General features: G+C 38.7%; 1 protein-coding gene across 4 annotated transcripts in view; it reads right to left on the minus strand.

Moving 5' to 3' along the window:
• zmym2 (zinc finger, MYM-type 2) overlaps nucleotides 1-18592 on the minus strand; it is a 152558-nt gene that overhangs the window by 88333 nt on the left and 45633 nt on the right. For 3 of the 4 annotated variants that reach the window (XM_072263077.1, XM_072263074.1, XM_072263076.1), the window contains exons 6-8: nucleotides 14865-15045; nucleotides 11504-11716; nucleotides 9490-9640 (exon numbers count right to left, since the gene is read on the minus strand). In XM_072263077.1, coding sequence (XP_072119178.1) covers nucleotides 9490-9640; nucleotides 11504-11716; nucleotides 14865-15045 — 545 coding nt within the window. The remainder of the gene's footprint in view (nucleotides 1-9489; nucleotides 9641-11503; nucleotides 11717-14864; nucleotides 15046-18592) is intronic. The other variant, XM_072263078.1, reaches the window with a different exon arrangement.

Consider the following 18592-nt stretch of genomic DNA (forward strand, 5'->3'; position numbering starts at 1 on the left):
CTAAGAGGGCAACCTTGCCTAGTACCACGAAAAAGACGAAAAAAAGGAGATCTATAATTATTTGTACAAACCGAGGCTACCGGGGAGTAATATAACAATTTAATCCAAGATATAAATGTCAAATTAAAATTAAATTTCTCAAGAACATTAAATAAATAAGGCCATTCAACTCTGTCAAAGGCTCTCTCAGCATCTAATGAGATAATATATTCCGGGGTAGTAAATGAGGGGGGAAAAAACAATTCAGTTTGAATTGGAAACATCTCCTTCACAATCTCCATCAGCACAGGTGCACCGCAAGGCTGTGTGCTTAGACCCCCCGCTTCACTTATGACTGTGAGGCAAAGCAGAGCTCCAATGCCATATATTAAATCTTGCTGATGACATTTCTGTCATTGACTGAATCAAAGGTGTTGACGAATCAGCATATAGAGTGGAGACTGAAAATCTGGCTGTGTGGTGCTACAACAAGAAGCTCTCACTCAGTGTCAGGAAAACCAAACAGCTGATCACTGACATCTGGAGAAGGAAAATGGAGATCCGTGAGACAGTCCTCATCAGGGGATCAGAGATGGAGAGGGTTAGCAACTCTAAATTCCTTGGTGTTATTATTTCAGAAGACCTGTCCTGGGCACAACATGTAAGTGCAATTATGAAGGAAGAACAGCAGTAGCTCTACTTCCTTAGAAGCTTGCAAAGACTTGGCATGACATTTGAAACTTTGACAATCGTCTATGGATGTGTGGTGGAAAGTATATTGACCGGTTGCACTATGGCCTGGTATGTAAACACCAATGCCCCTGAATAAATAATCCTACAAAAAGTAGTGGTATGGCCCAGTCTATAAGGGATAAATCCCTCTGCACCATTGAGCACATCTACATGAATGCTGTCGCAGGAAAGCAACATCCATCAACAAAGACCCCCACCACCTAAGCCATGCTCTTCTCATTGCTGCAATCAGAAAGAGGGTACAGGAGCCTCAGGTCCCTCAGCACCAGGTTCAGGAACAGTTATTACCCCTCAACCATCAATGTCTTGAACCAGTGAGAATAACTTTACTCACCTCATCACCGTACTGTTCCCACAACCTATGGACTCACTTTCAGTAACTCATGTTCTCGATATTTATCGCTTGCTTATTTATCTATCTATCTATCTATTTACTTAGTACTTGTAGTTCATTGTCTTATGCACATTGGTTGCTTGTCTGTCCACTTGGGTGCAGTCTTTCATTGATTCTCTTATGTTTCTTGGATTTACTGAGTAGGGTGGCAGAAAATACTTTTGGCATTTTCTGTGCTAATTACGTCTTGATTTTTTTCCCTCTGAAGCTTTAATTCTCGCATGTTAACAACAGGAATTCTGCAGATGCTGGAAATTCAAGCAACACACATCAAAGTTGCTGGTGAACGCAGCAGGCCAGGCAGCATCTCTAGGAAGAGGTGCAGTCGACGTTTCAGGCTGAGACCCTTCATCAGGACTCGTATGTTGTTGTCGGACCTGATGACTGTTTCCAACATTTTTTTTTATCTTCACCAGAATTCTAGCAGTTTGTTTGTGCTTGTAAACAAAGAGGCAAAGTTAACGACAGCATGTCTGATTCCAGAAGGGTTCCGCAAAGCTCAATACACACCACCTGACCTTGTGCAATGTATATCAATGAAGTGGGACTTGAATGACAGGGACACAATGAAGACAAGAGATGCTTTAATAAAAACTATGTTGGTGGCCAACAGGAAGGAAGAAGACTGTGGATTGCAGGAAGGTATCAGCAGATTTGTTAGTAGAAAAGCAGAAAATGATATTCAGTCTGGAGAAGTATGAAATAATACAGTTGGTGGTGGCATCCGTTAGCCTCGCAAGACCATGGATCTGCGCCTGGAAAGGTTCTCCAGGGCGTAGGCCTGGGCAAGGTTGTATGGAAGACCGGCAGATGCCCATGCAGCAAGTCTTCCCTCTCCACGACACCGATGTTGTCCAAGGGAAGGCAAGGGCCAATACAGCTTGGCACCAGTGTCGTCGCAGGAGTTGCCAGAACGAGGTTGAAGGCAACGTCAGACTGCCTTAGGGACACCAGCTCCGGATTCATCCTCAGGGTTTACTCCCGAAGCCCTTCCCATGAGTGGGTATGGCCGCAAGGCAGCGGAGGTTTGAAATCAGAGTTTTCCCTCTCTTAGATGGACTGCCTTCCCAGGCTGACGAGCTCCATCTACCTGATAATACAGTACAAAAGGGAATTTTTCTGAAGTGTTGGTGTTCAGAGGAACCTAAATATCCTTGTACATAAATTGCTGATGGCATGTTGGCTTGCATTGCTAGAGAATCCAAGTACAAAAACAGAGATATTTTTGCACTAATTATTCAGGGCCCTGGTCAGCCTGCAGCTGGAATACCGTGTGCAATTCTGATCTCTCTACCTTATACAGAAAAGAGAGAATGCACCAAAAGTTAACCAGATTGATTCCCATAATGGTGAATTTGCAGCATAAAAAGAGATGGGGCAGACTGGACTTGGGTTTAGAAGAATAAAAGGTGAACTCATTGAAAAATACAAAATTCCCAAGGGCCTTTACAGGGTATTTCCCTTTACAATATCATGTGATACTTATTATTCAGTGATCCAACTCAGCTATAGTATTTAACCACAATTGGATGGACTAAATAGCCAGATGAAGAACAAGATGCTAGCTTTTCCTGAGTCCCTAGCTCAGCTTAGCTCTCCTGGTTTTGTGTGTGGATAGGATTAAAGATCAACTTTATTTGCCATATACAGTTACATAGTTAAAAGTTAAAGTAATACGTGGAATAAAATGTGCATAAAAACATAAATATATGGCACCAGCATGTATTTACAATGTGAACATCATTATAAAAGGTAGTTTAAAATGAGCGGTGGGGGGGGCTTAACTAGAATGGGTGATCAAATTAACTGCCTGGGGGGAAGGAACTTTTAAGATGGTATGAAGTTTTTGTTTTAAGGACTGGAAGAAGAGAAGCAGATTTGGCAAACTGCTGATTTTAATGTTTGGGCAAATTACCTGTGACGTAGCAGAACAACTAAAGGCGGCAAAAGCTGTCTTGGATTTAAATTTATCACAAATAATAAAACAACCCAACTCATTTCTCCATTGGAAACCCAGATTGAGGTGACTAAGAAACAGCTGAGAAACATTACTGCAAGTTTACCTGTGAATTACCACTGAAACAAAGGTAGTTAAATCATTGTGGGCAAAGATTGGTCATGTGATCCTTTATATATTGAATGCCGGATAGGTGATGAGATCAGTCTGTAAAGCTTAACAGTCCTGAAGAATGCCCAAATTCATATACAGCTGCAACTGCAACCTGCTGTTCAGTGGTACATGGAAATCAGGCCAGATGAACTGGGCCTTCATCTGTTAAGCTTTAATCAGCAGGTCCATGAAGGGCCAGGGAAAAAAAAAGTTTTCAAAAGAATCAAAATAGTGGATGGAAATTTTGTCAAGTTGTTGTTCTCTAGCTAGTTGTCAAAATGTGCAAAATTAACAACCAGCTCAGGATTCTTGGATGTTAAAGGAATTAAGGGAGATAGATTTAGTGCAGGAGTGCACTGCTGAGGTAAAATGTTAGGTATGATCTTATAAATGTTTCTAAAATACTGGATAGGAGCACAGCTGTCCCCCGCTTTTCGAACGTTCTCTTTACGAAACCTCACTGTTATGAAAGACCTACATTAGTACCCTATTTTCGCTTTCAGAAGGTGTTTTCACTGTTACAAAGAAAGGCAGTGCGCGATAAAAAATCAGCACGCGTTCCGAGCAGCCGCTCTCCCTGGATTCCGAACGGCATTGCTTTAACACGTTGCATTGAGTAGCCGTTAGCAAGATGAGTTCTATGGTGTCGGAAAAGCCTGAAAGAGTAAGGGTGTTACACTTAGCGTAAAACTAGACATAATTAAGCGTTTCGATCGTGGTGAACGAAGCAAGGACAAAGTGAGTTTGGCTTGTGGAAGCTGACGAAGATGATGTTGAAGAGGTTTTGGCATTCCATGACCAAGAACTGATAGATGAAGAGCTGATGCAATTGGAAGAGGAAAGGATAACAATCGAAACCGAATGCAGAAAGTGAAGCAACTGCGTGAGATTTTCACTGCAATGATAAAGTAGGACTTTAATTTTGAAAGGGTATGTAGGTTTAGGGGATATTTGCAGGATGGTTTGAGTCCTTACAAAAAAACTGTGATAGAAAAATGCGCGAGGCTCAGCAGTCAAGCAAGCCTTCCACATCAGCCATAGCAGACGACAAACCTCGTCTTCGACATTGAGGCGGGCAGTCATAGGAGAAGATGAGCTGCCTGCCCTGATTGACGATGAGATGACACCCCCGTGTCACACCACCCCAATACTCGGGCCCCGGACAGATGCTGTACTGATTCGCAGAGAATGCAACAGTAGCCGGGAGGCACACAGAACATCTTTAAGAAAAAAGCTGAAATAAACAAGCTAATTAATTAGGTGCCGCCGACACGTAATTGTCAGCCCAGATCAGTGCCTATTTCCGATTGCATCGCCTCTGACCTGGGCCGACAATTACGTGTCGGCGGCACCTAATTAATTAGCATGTTTATTTCAGCTTTTTTCTTGAAAATATGCTGTGTGCCTCCCGGCTACTGCTGCGTTCTTCGCAGCAATGTATCCGGTCGGCAACCTGGAGGGTGGGGGCCACTGCACCACCCAACCTGCGACGACTCAGCCTAACACACCATCATCAGTTTGCTTGGCAAGCTGTCTTCCCAATTCCAGTAAGTGATACCACACTGTACATACATTATTTCTACTTTATATAGGCTGTGTATTTTTACGTGTTATTTAGTAGAGTTGGCAGCTTCATAGTTTAAAGGTTACTGGAGCGCGCGTTTATGCCAACAGCGCTTGCGTGAGATTTTCGCTACGGAGATCTGTGCAGGCAATCGTTGTAGAGAAGTATTTCTACTTTATATAGGCTGTGTATTTATCATATCGTTCCTGCTTTTACTATATGTTACTGTTATTTTAGGTTTTATGTGTTATTTATCATGATTTGGTAGGTTATTTTTGGGCCTGTGAATGCTCACAAAATTTTCCCAAATAAATAAATGGTAATTGCTTCTTCGCTTTACGACATTTCAGCTTACGAACCGTTTCATAGGAACGCTCTACCTTCAGATGGCGGGGGGAAACCTGTATAAAGATCAATCTTTGTTATCATACTTTGAGGAGGACGTGAAAGACTCAAAGATTGGTAAAAGTTATTAGAATGATTCCAAGGCCTAGGGAGTTCAGTACAAGGTTAGACTGGAGATGGAGTTATTCTCCTTGGAGCAAAGGTTGAGAGGGGATTTAATAGAAATACAAGGTTAGAATAGGTTTGGATAGGATAAAGAAAGAGAGGTCATTCCCTTTAGCTGATGGCTCAAGAAGAGACAGTATAGATTCAAAGTGACGGCAAAAATCATATTAAAAGTATAAGAAGAATCATTTACATGGAGAGAGTGGTCATGATAAGACAGGGTGGTACAAAGAGAGTAACCGAGAAAAGGAAATAAATAGATTGCTTAACAAGTTGCCGGTATAAATTTAATAAGCTGTAATGACTATGATCCTAAATGAAGTTCAGAAACACTATGGTCATTGTGGATATACTTTAATTCTGAAAAAAGGAAATATGATCAGAAGATGCAATCTAATTGTTTTTATTTTTAAGCTTAGCTGTCATACAATACATATTTTCTGAAGACTTACATTTTTCAAGTCATCTACATAGTAAATCTTGGTTTGGAAGTGCTGGTATTCTGCCAGTCCAGTGGAAGTCAGTCTCAGACAATTTAACCTGCTATATTATGCTTCATCATTGAACTCCACATAGACCCCAAAGAAGGAGTACTGCAGTGAAGTCCAGTCTGGCTGCGACTCCTAATGTTACACCTGGAATGAGCCTCCCTAATTCTACACTATCACATCTTGGACAGAATTGGAGACCACATTCATCTCAATCTGACTCTCAGCCTGCAGGTTAAAATACTGCTAAACGCCTGCTGTGTTCACCAGCAACTTTGATGTGTGTTGCTTGAATTTCCAGCATCTGCAGAATTCCTCGTGTTTGCGAGGTTAAAATACTTTATTTGTTAATAGATTTTATCTTACTTATTTTAATTATTTAAAAATATTAAGTTTTTTTTGTTAAACATTTTTAACAAAATAGAATCAGAGGTCATGGGTGAACCATGAGATCCAAAATCTGCTGAGAGCTAGAACAAAGGCATTCAAATCTGATGACCGAGAAAGTTGCAAGAGACCCAGGTATGATCTCCAGAAAGCCATCTGCGAAGTGGAAATTCTGGACAAACTTCAATCAACGAAGAATGCTTGATAGTTGTGGCAGGGCTTCGCATCTAAATGAGTTCAATGTCTTCCATGCTCGCACTGACTATCAAAACACACGAACTCCCTTGTCCCCCGATGATCTTGTGATTTGTTTCTGAAGCCGACCTGTGAGCTGCCTCCAGGAGGATGAACCCATGAAAAGCATACGGCCCAGATGGGGTACCTGACTGCATACTAAAGACCTATGCCAATCAACTGGCTGGTGTGTTCACTGATACCTTTAACCTCTCGCTTCAAGCAGGCTTCAATTATACTGGCGCTCAAGAAGAGCGTGGTGACCTGCCTCAATGAGTAACACTTACATCCACTGTGATGAAGTGTTTTGAGAGGTTGGTGATGAAATATATCAACTCCTATGAGAGATACAACTTAGATCTGCTCCAATTTGTCTACTGGAGCAACAGGTCCACAGCAGATGCCATTTCATTGGCTCTCCACTCAACCTGGAACATCTGGACAGCAAGCAGTGGGGATAACTTCACTTGTCCCATCAGGATGCTCTTTATTGACTACAGCTCAGCATTCAATACCATTATCCTCTCAAACTAATTAATAAGCTCCAGGACCTTGGCCTCAGTGCCTCTGTGTGTAATTGGATTGTTGATTTCCTCACTTCTACCCCCAGTCAGTTCAGACTGGCAACAATATCTCCCCCATGATCTCCATCAGCACAGGTGCACCACAAGGCTGTGTACTTAGCCCACTTCTCTACTTGCTTTACACTTATGACTGTGTGGCTAAGCACAGCTCCAGTGCCACATTCAAGTTTGCCAACGTCACCACTGTTGTATGCCGAATCAATGGTAGTGACGAATCAACATATAGGAGGGAGAATGAAAATCTGGCTGAGTGGTGTCATACCGATAATCTCTCACTCAATGTCAGCAAGACCAAGGAGCTGTTTACTGATGTAGGAGAAGAAAACCAGAGGTTCATGAAGCAGTCGTCATCTTTAGGAGTTTGTAGAGATTCAGCATGATACCTAAAACTCTGACAAACTTCTACAGAGAGTATATTGACTGGTTGCATCACAGCCTAATATGGAAACACTAGGCTGTGGAAACAGTGTGGAAACACCAATGCCCTTGAATGAAAAATCCTACAAAAAGTAGTGGATACGGTCCTGTCCATCATGTGTAAAGCCCTCCCAACCATTCCTATATGAAATGCAGGAAAGCAGCATCCATCATCAGGGACCCCCACCACCTAGGACAGGGGTCCCCAACCTTTTTTGCACCGTGGACTGGTATAATATTGACAATATTCTTGCAGACCGGCCAGCCGGAAGGGGGGCGGGGTGTTCAAGTAGGGCTAAACTCACCTCAACATGTCTTTTACAGTTAGGGTTGCCAACTTTCTCACTCTCAAATAAGGGACAAAAGTAGCAGTCAAATACGGGACAGTGTTTACCCCAAGAAAGACTACCATGACCATGAAGCCTTGCACAGGCACCTGGGTGCACACGCGCCGGTTTTTTCCCACAAATCGGTTTTGACTTGATCTTTCTGATTACACTGTACATACATTATTTCTACTTTATATAGGCTGTGTATTTATCATATCATTCCTGCTTTTACGATATGTTAGTGTTATTTCAGGTTTTATGTGTTATTTGGAATGATTTGGTAGGTTATTTTTTGGGTCTGGGAACGCTCAAAAATTTTTCCAAAATAAATTAATGGTAGTTGCTTCTTCGTTTTATGCTATTTTGGCACAAAAAGTTTCATAGGAACGCTCTACCTTAGCGGGAGAAATACGGGACAAGGGCGGTCCCGTATGGGACAAACCAATTTCGCTCAATATACGGGATGTCCCGGCAATACAGGACAGTTGGCAATCCTGTGTTCAGGTTCAACAGCACGTGACAGGGAATGAGGAAAGGTGCAGCTGACTCATATCGCTTCCTCGCGGCCCAGTAGCACATGCTTTGCAGCCCGGTGGTTGGGGACCGTTGACCTAGGACATGCTCTCTTCTCATTGCTGCCATCAGGAAGAAAGTACAGGAGCCTCAGGTCTTGCACCACCAGCTTCAATAGCAGTTACGACCCTTCAACCATTAGGATCTTGAACCAGTGGGGATAACTTCACTTGTCTCATCATTGAAATGTTTCCACATCTAATGGACTCACTTTCAAGGACTTTTCATCTCATGTTCCTGATAGTTATTGCTTATTTATTATTATTGTTTCTTCATTTTGCACATGCAGTTTGTTGGTTTGTACTCTGGTTGATTGTCCTTGTTGGGCGGTCTTTCACTGCTTCTGTTATAATTATTACTCTAGATTTGTTGAGAATGACCACCAGAAAATTACTCTCAGGGTTTTATATGGTGACACATATGTACTTTGATAATAAAATTTACTTTGAACTTTGTTTTTAAAATGATTTATGTGACATTTTAAAATCTGATCAAATCACTCACAACTTTGACACAAGACAAACCATCTCCTAACTTTGTTCCTCTGTCAAACCTTGTCAGGCATTCTGGTGATGAGACTTCAGCATTATGCTGCCTGACTTGAAGACACAGAGGGCCAGCAAGCTGGACCCACTACATCTTGATGGTAAACAAGGGTGAATGGCTGGGTTTGGGAAGATTCAGCTCACTGTTCTTTGCGATTATGGGCTTGTGGGTCTCTTCAGTAACATAGTAAAAGGAGTGTATTTGATTATTACAAATAATCTTTCAAAACATTTTTCCAGAACACTTGATATTAAATCATTGCCAATGAGGAACTATAAGAAAAAGATTTTTTTATAATTTTCTAGAATTTAGTGGCAGTATAAATGAACACACAATTTTTTCATTCCCCTAAATTGTGAGCATCACCAGAAATAACATACTCAAAATATTGTATCATTATTTACACTTAAAAATTTGAGACACAGAAGGCACTTATTATATATCAAGTTTCTAAGTTTTATCTTTTCCGTGTCGTTGAATTTAAAAGAAAAATGTATTTCACAAAATTGTCTCCAATTTAAACTCCAAAAAGAAATAAAGATGCTCTACTATCTTAATAATGTGAAAATGTTACATGATAATGCATATAATATGAAAGTGATGAGAAAATTTTAATCTTACCTGTTGGTTTTGGGCATCTTGATTTATGCATGGACATGCATGCAACTGAACAGTATGCTTCAATATTCCCACCAGATTCCACACTCTGAGTCATATCAAAGCTTCTGCATGGAGTTCTGCATGCTGTGCAGGGAATTATTTTGCTGTTTTTCTAGAATCAAGATCAAAATGGTTAGTTCATCTGGCACAGTAAAGTCTTCAAACCACACCCCCCTCCACACCATAAAATGTTCATTTTTTAATCTCAGTATTAACATTCTATTTGTACTATTTAGACCAAAATTACACAAAAACATTTAGAGAATAATTTAGAATAGACATGAAAACAGGAAAAATTAGATGTCAAATGTCTAACACTCAAGTAAGTATTTCTAGGCATAGGAATGAAGATATAGTGTAACAAAAATATCAATACTTTGAAGGCTCAATATGGTGGTTGAGGGACTCAATAATGGTTGTCCTGATCTATAAAAGCCAGGAAGCTCAAGAATTTTGCAGGAGAATCTAGCAGAAGAATCTGGAATTAGGAGTCACTGTTTGAAAGTAAGAGGTAGTCCATTTAAGACAGAGATGAAGTAATTTGTTTTCCTCTTGAGTTTTGTGTCTTTGGAAATCTCCTTCAATGGATGGCAAAATGCACAGTGCGACGAACCACTGCCCTGTGGCGCCAGTGACTCAGGTTCAATCCTATCCCCTACTCTGGTTGGGGTTTGCATGCCCTTCTGTAAATAGCCCCTAGGTGTAGATGTGCAGTAGAACCTAGAGGATGTTGATGGGCATATGGGGAGGATAAAAAAAATAAGATTTAATTTAGGATTAGTGTAAGTAGAAAGGTGATTGTCAGAGTGGACTTTATGACCAAAGAGCCTGTTTCCATGCTGTATTTCACCATGATGCTATGTCAGTAGTCACAGCATCTTTGAATATATTTAAGACAGAGGTAGCTGGACTCCGTAAGTGAGGAAGTGGAAGGTTTATCAGGCATGAGTGTGGTGTTGTGGTCACAATTATATCAGCTATGTCATTATTGAATGGTGGAGCAGGCTTGATGGATGTATTCCTGTGTCTGACTGATAAGCTTATATAACTTGATCAATAAACTGTAACAAAAAAAAACCTGAACAAATCAAAACAGCAGTGAGGAAGTTACAACTGGCCTGTGTTCCCAATTCAAGAATAACAGGATGAAGAAGGAGTTGTAGGGAAATGTGATTTTGTTTCTAATCTCTATCCCAATACTTCTAGTATAGAGTACACATACATGCAACAGTGATATCAATATTAACTGCTTGGGGTCTAGAATGAATGATAGTTGCTGGGTGAATTACTTAAATGCTGTTACTTGGCTGGATCAACCAATCCACGGATGGCAGCTACTGGAGCAGCTTTTGAACTTGCTTTTCCATTCAGAGGTTGGCCAGATTGGTGCTGTAACTTACAGACTGCACAGCCAGCTACTTTTGGCTCACCACTGAGTGCAAAAGTTGGTCCTTCATTGTGCTACCGGGAGGTAGAACCTTTTGGCCTTTACTCTGGTAGGTGGGCCCTGCTATTCATTGACCCAGCTCCACAAAGATTTTACAGCACATCTGGATGACCTAATTACAATTTAATAAGTGAAACCCAACTTTTCCCAGTGTCTCTTGCACTGTCTGGCACTTCATGTTAATGAAGTTTGAGAAGAAATTAATTTGGTGATTTCACAAGAAATTGGCTGCCCAAAATAAAAGGCAGAATGATTTTGGAAAATAAACTAAATAAAGCTTTAGTCCTTTATTGAATCGGTCAATTATAATCACATTGAACCATCCAAAATATTTTCATGCCTATAAATATAAGATTTTACAAACTTTGCAGCAAACAAATTAAACTCGTGTACAAATCTACCAAAATACACAACTCAGTTTATACAGCCATAATAAGCTACTTGTAATAAATTCTATTATTTGATTAAAAAAAGATTAGTGGATTATTATTTGCCTGTTCAGAAGTCACCATGCTTTCTACAAATTACCTGTTTAAAATCATTGAGACATCTAGCACTACAGAATCTTTTGTGATGACCATCATGGAAAAGAAAGTGGCTTCCAGATCCTTTATTATAACAGTATATCCCACACTGATCACAACAATTCATTATAAGTCCATTGGCTTGTCTATATTTGTTGAAACAACCATCACTGCAAAGTTTGTGGACAAAATTTTTAAAGCTCACTTCATGTCGAATCTATAAAGGAAATGCACAATGATATTACCTAGGCTGCACACTTGTAACTTAGGTACCAGATCTTGCATACATTTTTAAACAACTGACAATGTTTCTTTACACTTCCAGACAATAAACATATGCAACTGCAGTAATGCCTAATTTTCTTCCTGAACCTATTTCTCAGGACATAAAACAGAACCCCAACCATCGTTCAGCTAGTGGCAGCTATGTCGAGGTCACAAAATTTTGTTCCAATTTTACTTCATTAACATGAGCATCAAAATCATATGTATGTGCAATGTTGAGGAAGTGCCGTACTGTTGGAAATTCTATCAACTGGAGGTCTTAAGCTAAGGCCTTCAAGGTAGTGGTAAAAGATCCTAAATGGGAATGTGATCATACTGTTTTGGCTTATATTTATCCTTCAATCAGCACCGCACAATAAAATACTCTATGATTATTATACTGGCACCTGCCTGTGAGCAATTTAGTTCGGGAATACTTCAATGGCTAAATCAACTTCAGGGTGTTTTGAGAGAAAGAAAGATAAAATAGTTGACTTCTTTTTTAAAACTGCCTCTCTGACACCTAAACATCTTGACCTACTTAACTAGAGTAGGATGTGAAGCATAATTGAAACAGTTTCACATTTTCCTAGCTCTACTAGGCAGAAGAATTTACAGTAGCTCTCTTAAGGAAGTTTATAATTGATATTCGTGTACTTCGTAACAGACATAGACAATTGATAATTGAGGCTAGTTAATTGTTCTTCTGCTAATTCTCGTAGCTACATTGTGTTCCATTGGGACTTAATGTTCCCTACCATGCTTACTGAATCAGAAATTGGTTCAGTAGTGGTAGAAGTATTATGAATTTTGTATTTGCTTAAGCAGTTACTGACTTAACACACTAAATACACATTGCAAAAGCCATTAGAGGTGCACCAACTATTCTGTATATAATAGATTTAAGAAGCTCTTTAAGAAGTATTTTTAAGTGCTTGGAAAAAAGGAAGATCTGATTATTTCCTATTCTTCTATAAAAGACGCTACAAGATTTATAATCTCTGTGTAGGCAGGCTTATCATGTTGTATGAAGAACAGCATCTTAAATAATGTAGCACATCTTCAGTACTGAAAATCTAGATTATTTATTTGGATCTCTATCAAGCTTCCTCTCATTTAGAAGAATGTTTTAGCATTTAAAATCAGGCTGATTATCTTTGTGTCATAATCATTAGCACTACAACTACTCAATATTCCACATATTTGAAAATTGTGTAGCACGACAATATAGTCAGATAGCTTTCATTTACTGTATGGTCGGTGGGGGGGGGGGGGGATGTATTTGAACATGTTTGGAGAGCTCAATGAAGTGTGTGGAGCCAAAGAAAAACAGTGCAGAGGCATAGATAGCTTGACGTAGATAACCCTCTCCCTTCTCTTGCCTCACAATATCTCAACCAAAATGATGATAGATTTACAAGTGAGTATAACTGAATGTTGTGGCAATGATGTGCTGATGGAAACTGCATATGCAAAGAAGGACAGAGATAGAAGAATCAAGCATTTTAGGATTAGGGGACTGCAGATGTTACGAAGTAGGTTGTAGAGATAGAGAGAAGCCGTAGAAGCACTTGAGCACAATGATAATTACATTACGTCACATTTGAAATAAATGGAAGGTGTTTCCATTAGACCATTAAGGAAAAAAAAAGTTCTCTTTTTTTAAACTGCATAATTAAAACCACAATTAATGTACATTTTTTTTCTTTATTCCTCCATGAATTAAGGTAACACAAAAGTAGCACTAAATTAAATGTAGATATCATTATACAAATGGCATAGAATTGAAAAATGAAATTCCCACATGAAACATTACATTTTCACTAAAATTTACAGCAGAACGCCAGTTGGTCAATCATTCCCATTATCATTCTAATCAAACCATTGCCATTTCTCAACTTTCCGTCTGAACCTTACTGTGTATAGCATCCCAAGCTCTTATACTTTTAAAATGCAGTGTTTCCAACATGTAGCAACTCCTTAAGTTCCTCAATACTTCTCAGCATTGTATTACATGGATATTCTTTTGACTTGTTTACTGATTCTAAATGCCAAACTTTTCCAGAATTAATTCTGAAACTGAATAATCCACTAATATATTTCTGCCACCCACAACTTTTTCCTATTAACCACATGGCCAATAACTGCATAAACATGAAATTTTGAATATGCACAAGACTGAAATTCATATATTTATGAATAACCCATCTTTAAACCCATTATTCAAAACCCATCTTCTATACTTCTTAACAAATATTTAACTGAAAATTTTATGTAGCCTTCCCAAATCTTTCCAAGTAATTTCTCTACTATCACTGAAAAGCTGTATATGCTACCTGACCTATCTCCTTATCCATTTCAAAATAATATTTTGTTAGTTGCCAATGACTCCTGCAGAACTGTGCTTGTGACAAGAGAAAATGGGAAATGAGTCAAAGTCACACCTTTTTACTCCCTAGGGTTACATTACATCTAAGCCTCATGAAGTATCAATCTTCAAAGATGACAAACTAAATTTAGTTGATCTTATCCAAATCTCACCTTCCCCATTACATTTTTTTGTAATTTCGCTCATTTGTGAAGAAGCCTACATATACCTTTTGCCTCTGGTCACAGCATGGTTATACCATTCAGCAAAGGATGTAAGGGTGAATCTCTTCTCTTTAAAGGTAATCGAGCAGATTTCAAATTAGGAATTTTTTTCATAGAATGGACAGAGAGAAAACTTTGCTCACATCCAGCCACGAGCAAAATCAGAGACCATTCATGTTGAGATATTCCTTAAGAATTCAAAGTATCTTGTGCATGAGTAGTAAGTAAACAGATCTTGCCACCATATAGACCAGCTGAAGAAAGTGGTATAGATACATTTAAGAATATGCTAGATAAGCAAATAAGCAAGATGGAAAAAGAGGGCAAGGATGAGGTTCAAGTGAAGCATTAATTCTGTTAATGAACTGGTTTGTGTAAATAGTAATTTCATGCCAGTAAAGATTCTAACCAGGTGATGATCTTAAATCTAGGCCAAACAAACTAACAAGTTACATGTGTACATACTACTTAACAATATTGATTAAATACATGAAAATTACAAGGTATACCTCAGTCATTTTTCCGCAAATTGTACATTTCCCATAATTTCCTTGGGTAACGTGACATGTGTGTGCAGGAATTTTCTGTCTTTCTTCATAAAAAGATAAGCAGGATGTGCTACAAAATTCCTGGAATGTTTCACTGGAATCTACTTGAGCAACAATTGTTCCCTTCATATTAGTTATCTCTCTGTAAAACAGGATAATAAGTCAAATTAATATATCAAGTCAATTTTTAAAAATATGATCATTCATTTTAAAATGAAGAGGATATAGAGGGAAACATGGTGAACCTCTCTTTAAAAAAACCATAATTGCTCAAAACCTATCTACTTGCTAACAAACATCATAAGAACATGACAAATAGGAAAAGACTCCGGTCTTGAATAAACCTGGCAAATCAGCACCCAAAGCTCATTGGGGTAGAGAATTCCAAAAAGACACGATTCTCAGAAATTTCCCCTCATCTCAGTTTTAATTAGCCACCTCCATTTCCTGAGATTATCTCTCTCGATCTCGTAATACAAAACCATTTGAAAAATTGCTTCATAATTTACAGGAAAACCAACTTATATACTCCAAATTCAACATCAGTGGGGCTGCTTTTGAACTATTCAGAAATACTATATGCCAATACAGTACCACTTTTAACTAGATTTACACCAAGGTTATCTCTCTTAAAAATAAACATAATTACACATTTTATTTTCTAGTTCTGTTTTATAGTTAAACTTAATGCATAAACTTTCATAGAAACATAGAAAATAGGTGCAGGAGTAGGCCATTCGGCCCTTCAAGCCTGCACCGCCATTCAGTATGATCATGGGTAATCATCCAACTCAGAACCCTGTACCAGCCTTCTCTCCATATCCCCTGATCCCTTTAGCCACAAGGGCCATATATAACTCCCTCTTAAATATAGCCAATGAACTGGTCTCAACTGTTTCCTGTGGCAGAGAATTCCACAGATTCACCACTCTCTGTGTGAAGAAGTTTTTCCTAATCTCGGTCCTAAGAGGCTTTCCCTTTATCCTCAAACTGTGACCCCTTGTTCTGGACTTCCCAACATCGGGAACAATCTTCCTGCATCTAGCCTGTCCAATCCCTTTAGGATCTTATACGTTTCAATCAGATCCTCCCTCAATCTTCTAAATTCCAACAAGTATAAGCTTAGTAAGGCTAAGTTTATAATGCTAAGTTTATTTCCAAGGCAACTAATGAATTAAATGTGTTACAATCAACACTCCTTTGCTAATATTTATGAATACAGCAAACATTTGTAATGAAACATCTTTCTTAATGGGTCAGTCAATTTTTACCTGGTCTAGCTTTAACTGATCTACTTTGCTCTAAATGGTTTAAAACTCAGTAGCATGGTGAATTTGGATTTTGTGTTCACCTTCTTTCCCTATAAATGCAGTTTGTCATCCTTGATTTGTTAAGTTCCTATGTCATAGCAACCTCTTCTTACCCAATATAGCTTAATACAGCTTGACTTCACGTCAAACATTCATGTTCAGCACTTGATATCAACCAAAGTTGTGTGATCAATGTTTCAGATTTTTAAAAATGAGCTCCAGCTCTTCTATTAAGGTAACTCATTTTTTTGCAGGTAAATGATACAAATTTTAATAATAAATGTCTGAACTTGTGCATTTAAAGCTCAAATATAAATTATTTTGTGTGTCTTAAAATATAGAAAGCATAATTTGCATTATGTAATGTACAAAGCAATGTTAAAAATTAGTTACACACACAAATGCTGGACGAACTCACCAGGCCAGGCGGCATCTATAGAAAAAAGTACAGTCAAAGGCTTTTGGCCCAGATCATCGACTGTACCTTTTTCCATAGATGCTGCCTGGCCTGCTGAGTTCCTCCAGCATTTGGTGTGTGTGTTGCTCGGATTTCCAGCATCTGCAGATTTTCTCTTGTTTGTGATTTAAAATTAGTTGCCTTTTTAAAAATTATGTTTGATGTAACAAAAAATGCTCTTACAAGCTGCTCCTAAATTAGTCAGAGAACACTACAGCACAGAAACAGGTCCTTTCATCCACCTAGTTAGTGCCCAAACGTTATTCTGCATAGTCCCATTGACCTGCACCTGGACCACATCCCTCCATCCCCTTCCTACCCATGTACCTATCCAAACTTCCCTTTGTTGCAATCGAACCTGCGTCCAGCATTTCCACCAGCAGCTCATCCCACACTTGCACCATTCTCTAAGTGAAGAAGTTTCTCCTCAGGTTTCACTTAAATATTTCACCTTTCATGCTTAACCTATGACCTCTAGTTCTAGCCCCACCCAACCTCAGTGGAAAAAGCCTGCTTGCATTTCCTCAATCCATTCCATACCCTTTTTGTATACCTCTACTAAATCTCCGCTCATTCTCCTATGGTCCAGGGAATAAAAGTCCAAACTTTTTCAACCTGTCCTATAACTCCGGTCCTCAAGTCCTGACAACATCTTTATAAATTTTCTCTGCACTGTTTCAAGTTCATTGATATTTCCTGTAGGTAGATGACCAGAACTGCATACAATATTCCAAATTTGGCCTCATCATTATTTTGTACAACTTCAATATAACATTCCAACTCCTGTCCTCAATTCTCTGGTTTATGAATGCCAATAGAAGTCTTTATACTTCTCCCTTTTAATACAAGATATCAGGGCAACCTCAATGCTGTAATACTTGCACTGGATTTCAGTCTTAGTTCAGAGTTAACGATCCTATCTCTAAGAAAGGAAGTTCAAATCCCATATAGATGAAAGCACTTAAGCAGTAGTTTCAGATGAGATGTCAAACTGAGGTGAGCCCTTTCAGATAAATGTGTAACTTCAGAATGTTTTATTAAAAAGAACAGCTCTTGCTTTCTCTGAATAATATAAACAAAACCTTAACCAACATTATTAAATTCATAAGTGCCTGTGGACTTCTCTATGGCCATATTGGCTGTAATTTTTCCTAAATTATAATAACATCCTTAATTCAAAAAAAGTTAATTTGGTAAAAACTAATATAGAATTCCCAAACTTCACGAAGATCCTTTTGTAATTAAAATCTCTATTTTTAAAAAAATCCTTAAATCAATTAAGTATTTCTGTGAATCAAATCTTAACTCTTGTTGTCAGGAGAAAATTCCCAAACCCTCCTGCAGTGGCTATCATCATCCCCAGTTTCTCCACACCCATTTGTAATCCTGCTAAATAAAGACAGAAGCTATAAAAAAGATAAAGTGTAAAAGAAAAAGTAATCATTAATTTGAAGATTTGCTTCTGGAAAAAAAAGGATAATACAAAGATGAACCAGAACACACTGCAAGCCCTTTCAAGAGCTATACAATGGAGAATAAGTTTAATGTCACATCACATCGGTTGTCCAGATGAGCCACTGTTTAGTAGCTACAGGCGTGTGAACTCTGTATTCTGACTCATCATGAGCAACACCCACTGGTGACAGACGGGTAATATATTAAAAAATTGCATGTCAAGGTGTACAAATGTCACATATTATTACTAAATCAACAAGTCTCAGGCAGAGATTAAAATCAGACTAAACCATGTCTGAAAATAAAAGAATCCTTAGCCTAAAAGGCAATAGATTTCCACCCTACTGTAATAATATATTTATTATGCGCAAAACCATGAGATAGTGCATGAAAAGACAATGACGTACAACAATATCGGAAATTTACCAAAACAAAAGATCAGAAAACTTTCACTGGCGACTGCATCA

The sequence above is a fragment of the Mobula birostris genome, chromosome 7 (genome assembly GCF_030028105.1).
Source record: "Mobula birostris isolate sMobBir1 chromosome 7, sMobBir1.hap1, whole genome shotgun sequence".
In the NCBI taxonomy this organism is placed as follows: domain Eukaryota; kingdom Metazoa; phylum Chordata; class Chondrichthyes; order Myliobatiformes; family Myliobatidae; genus Mobula; species Mobula birostris.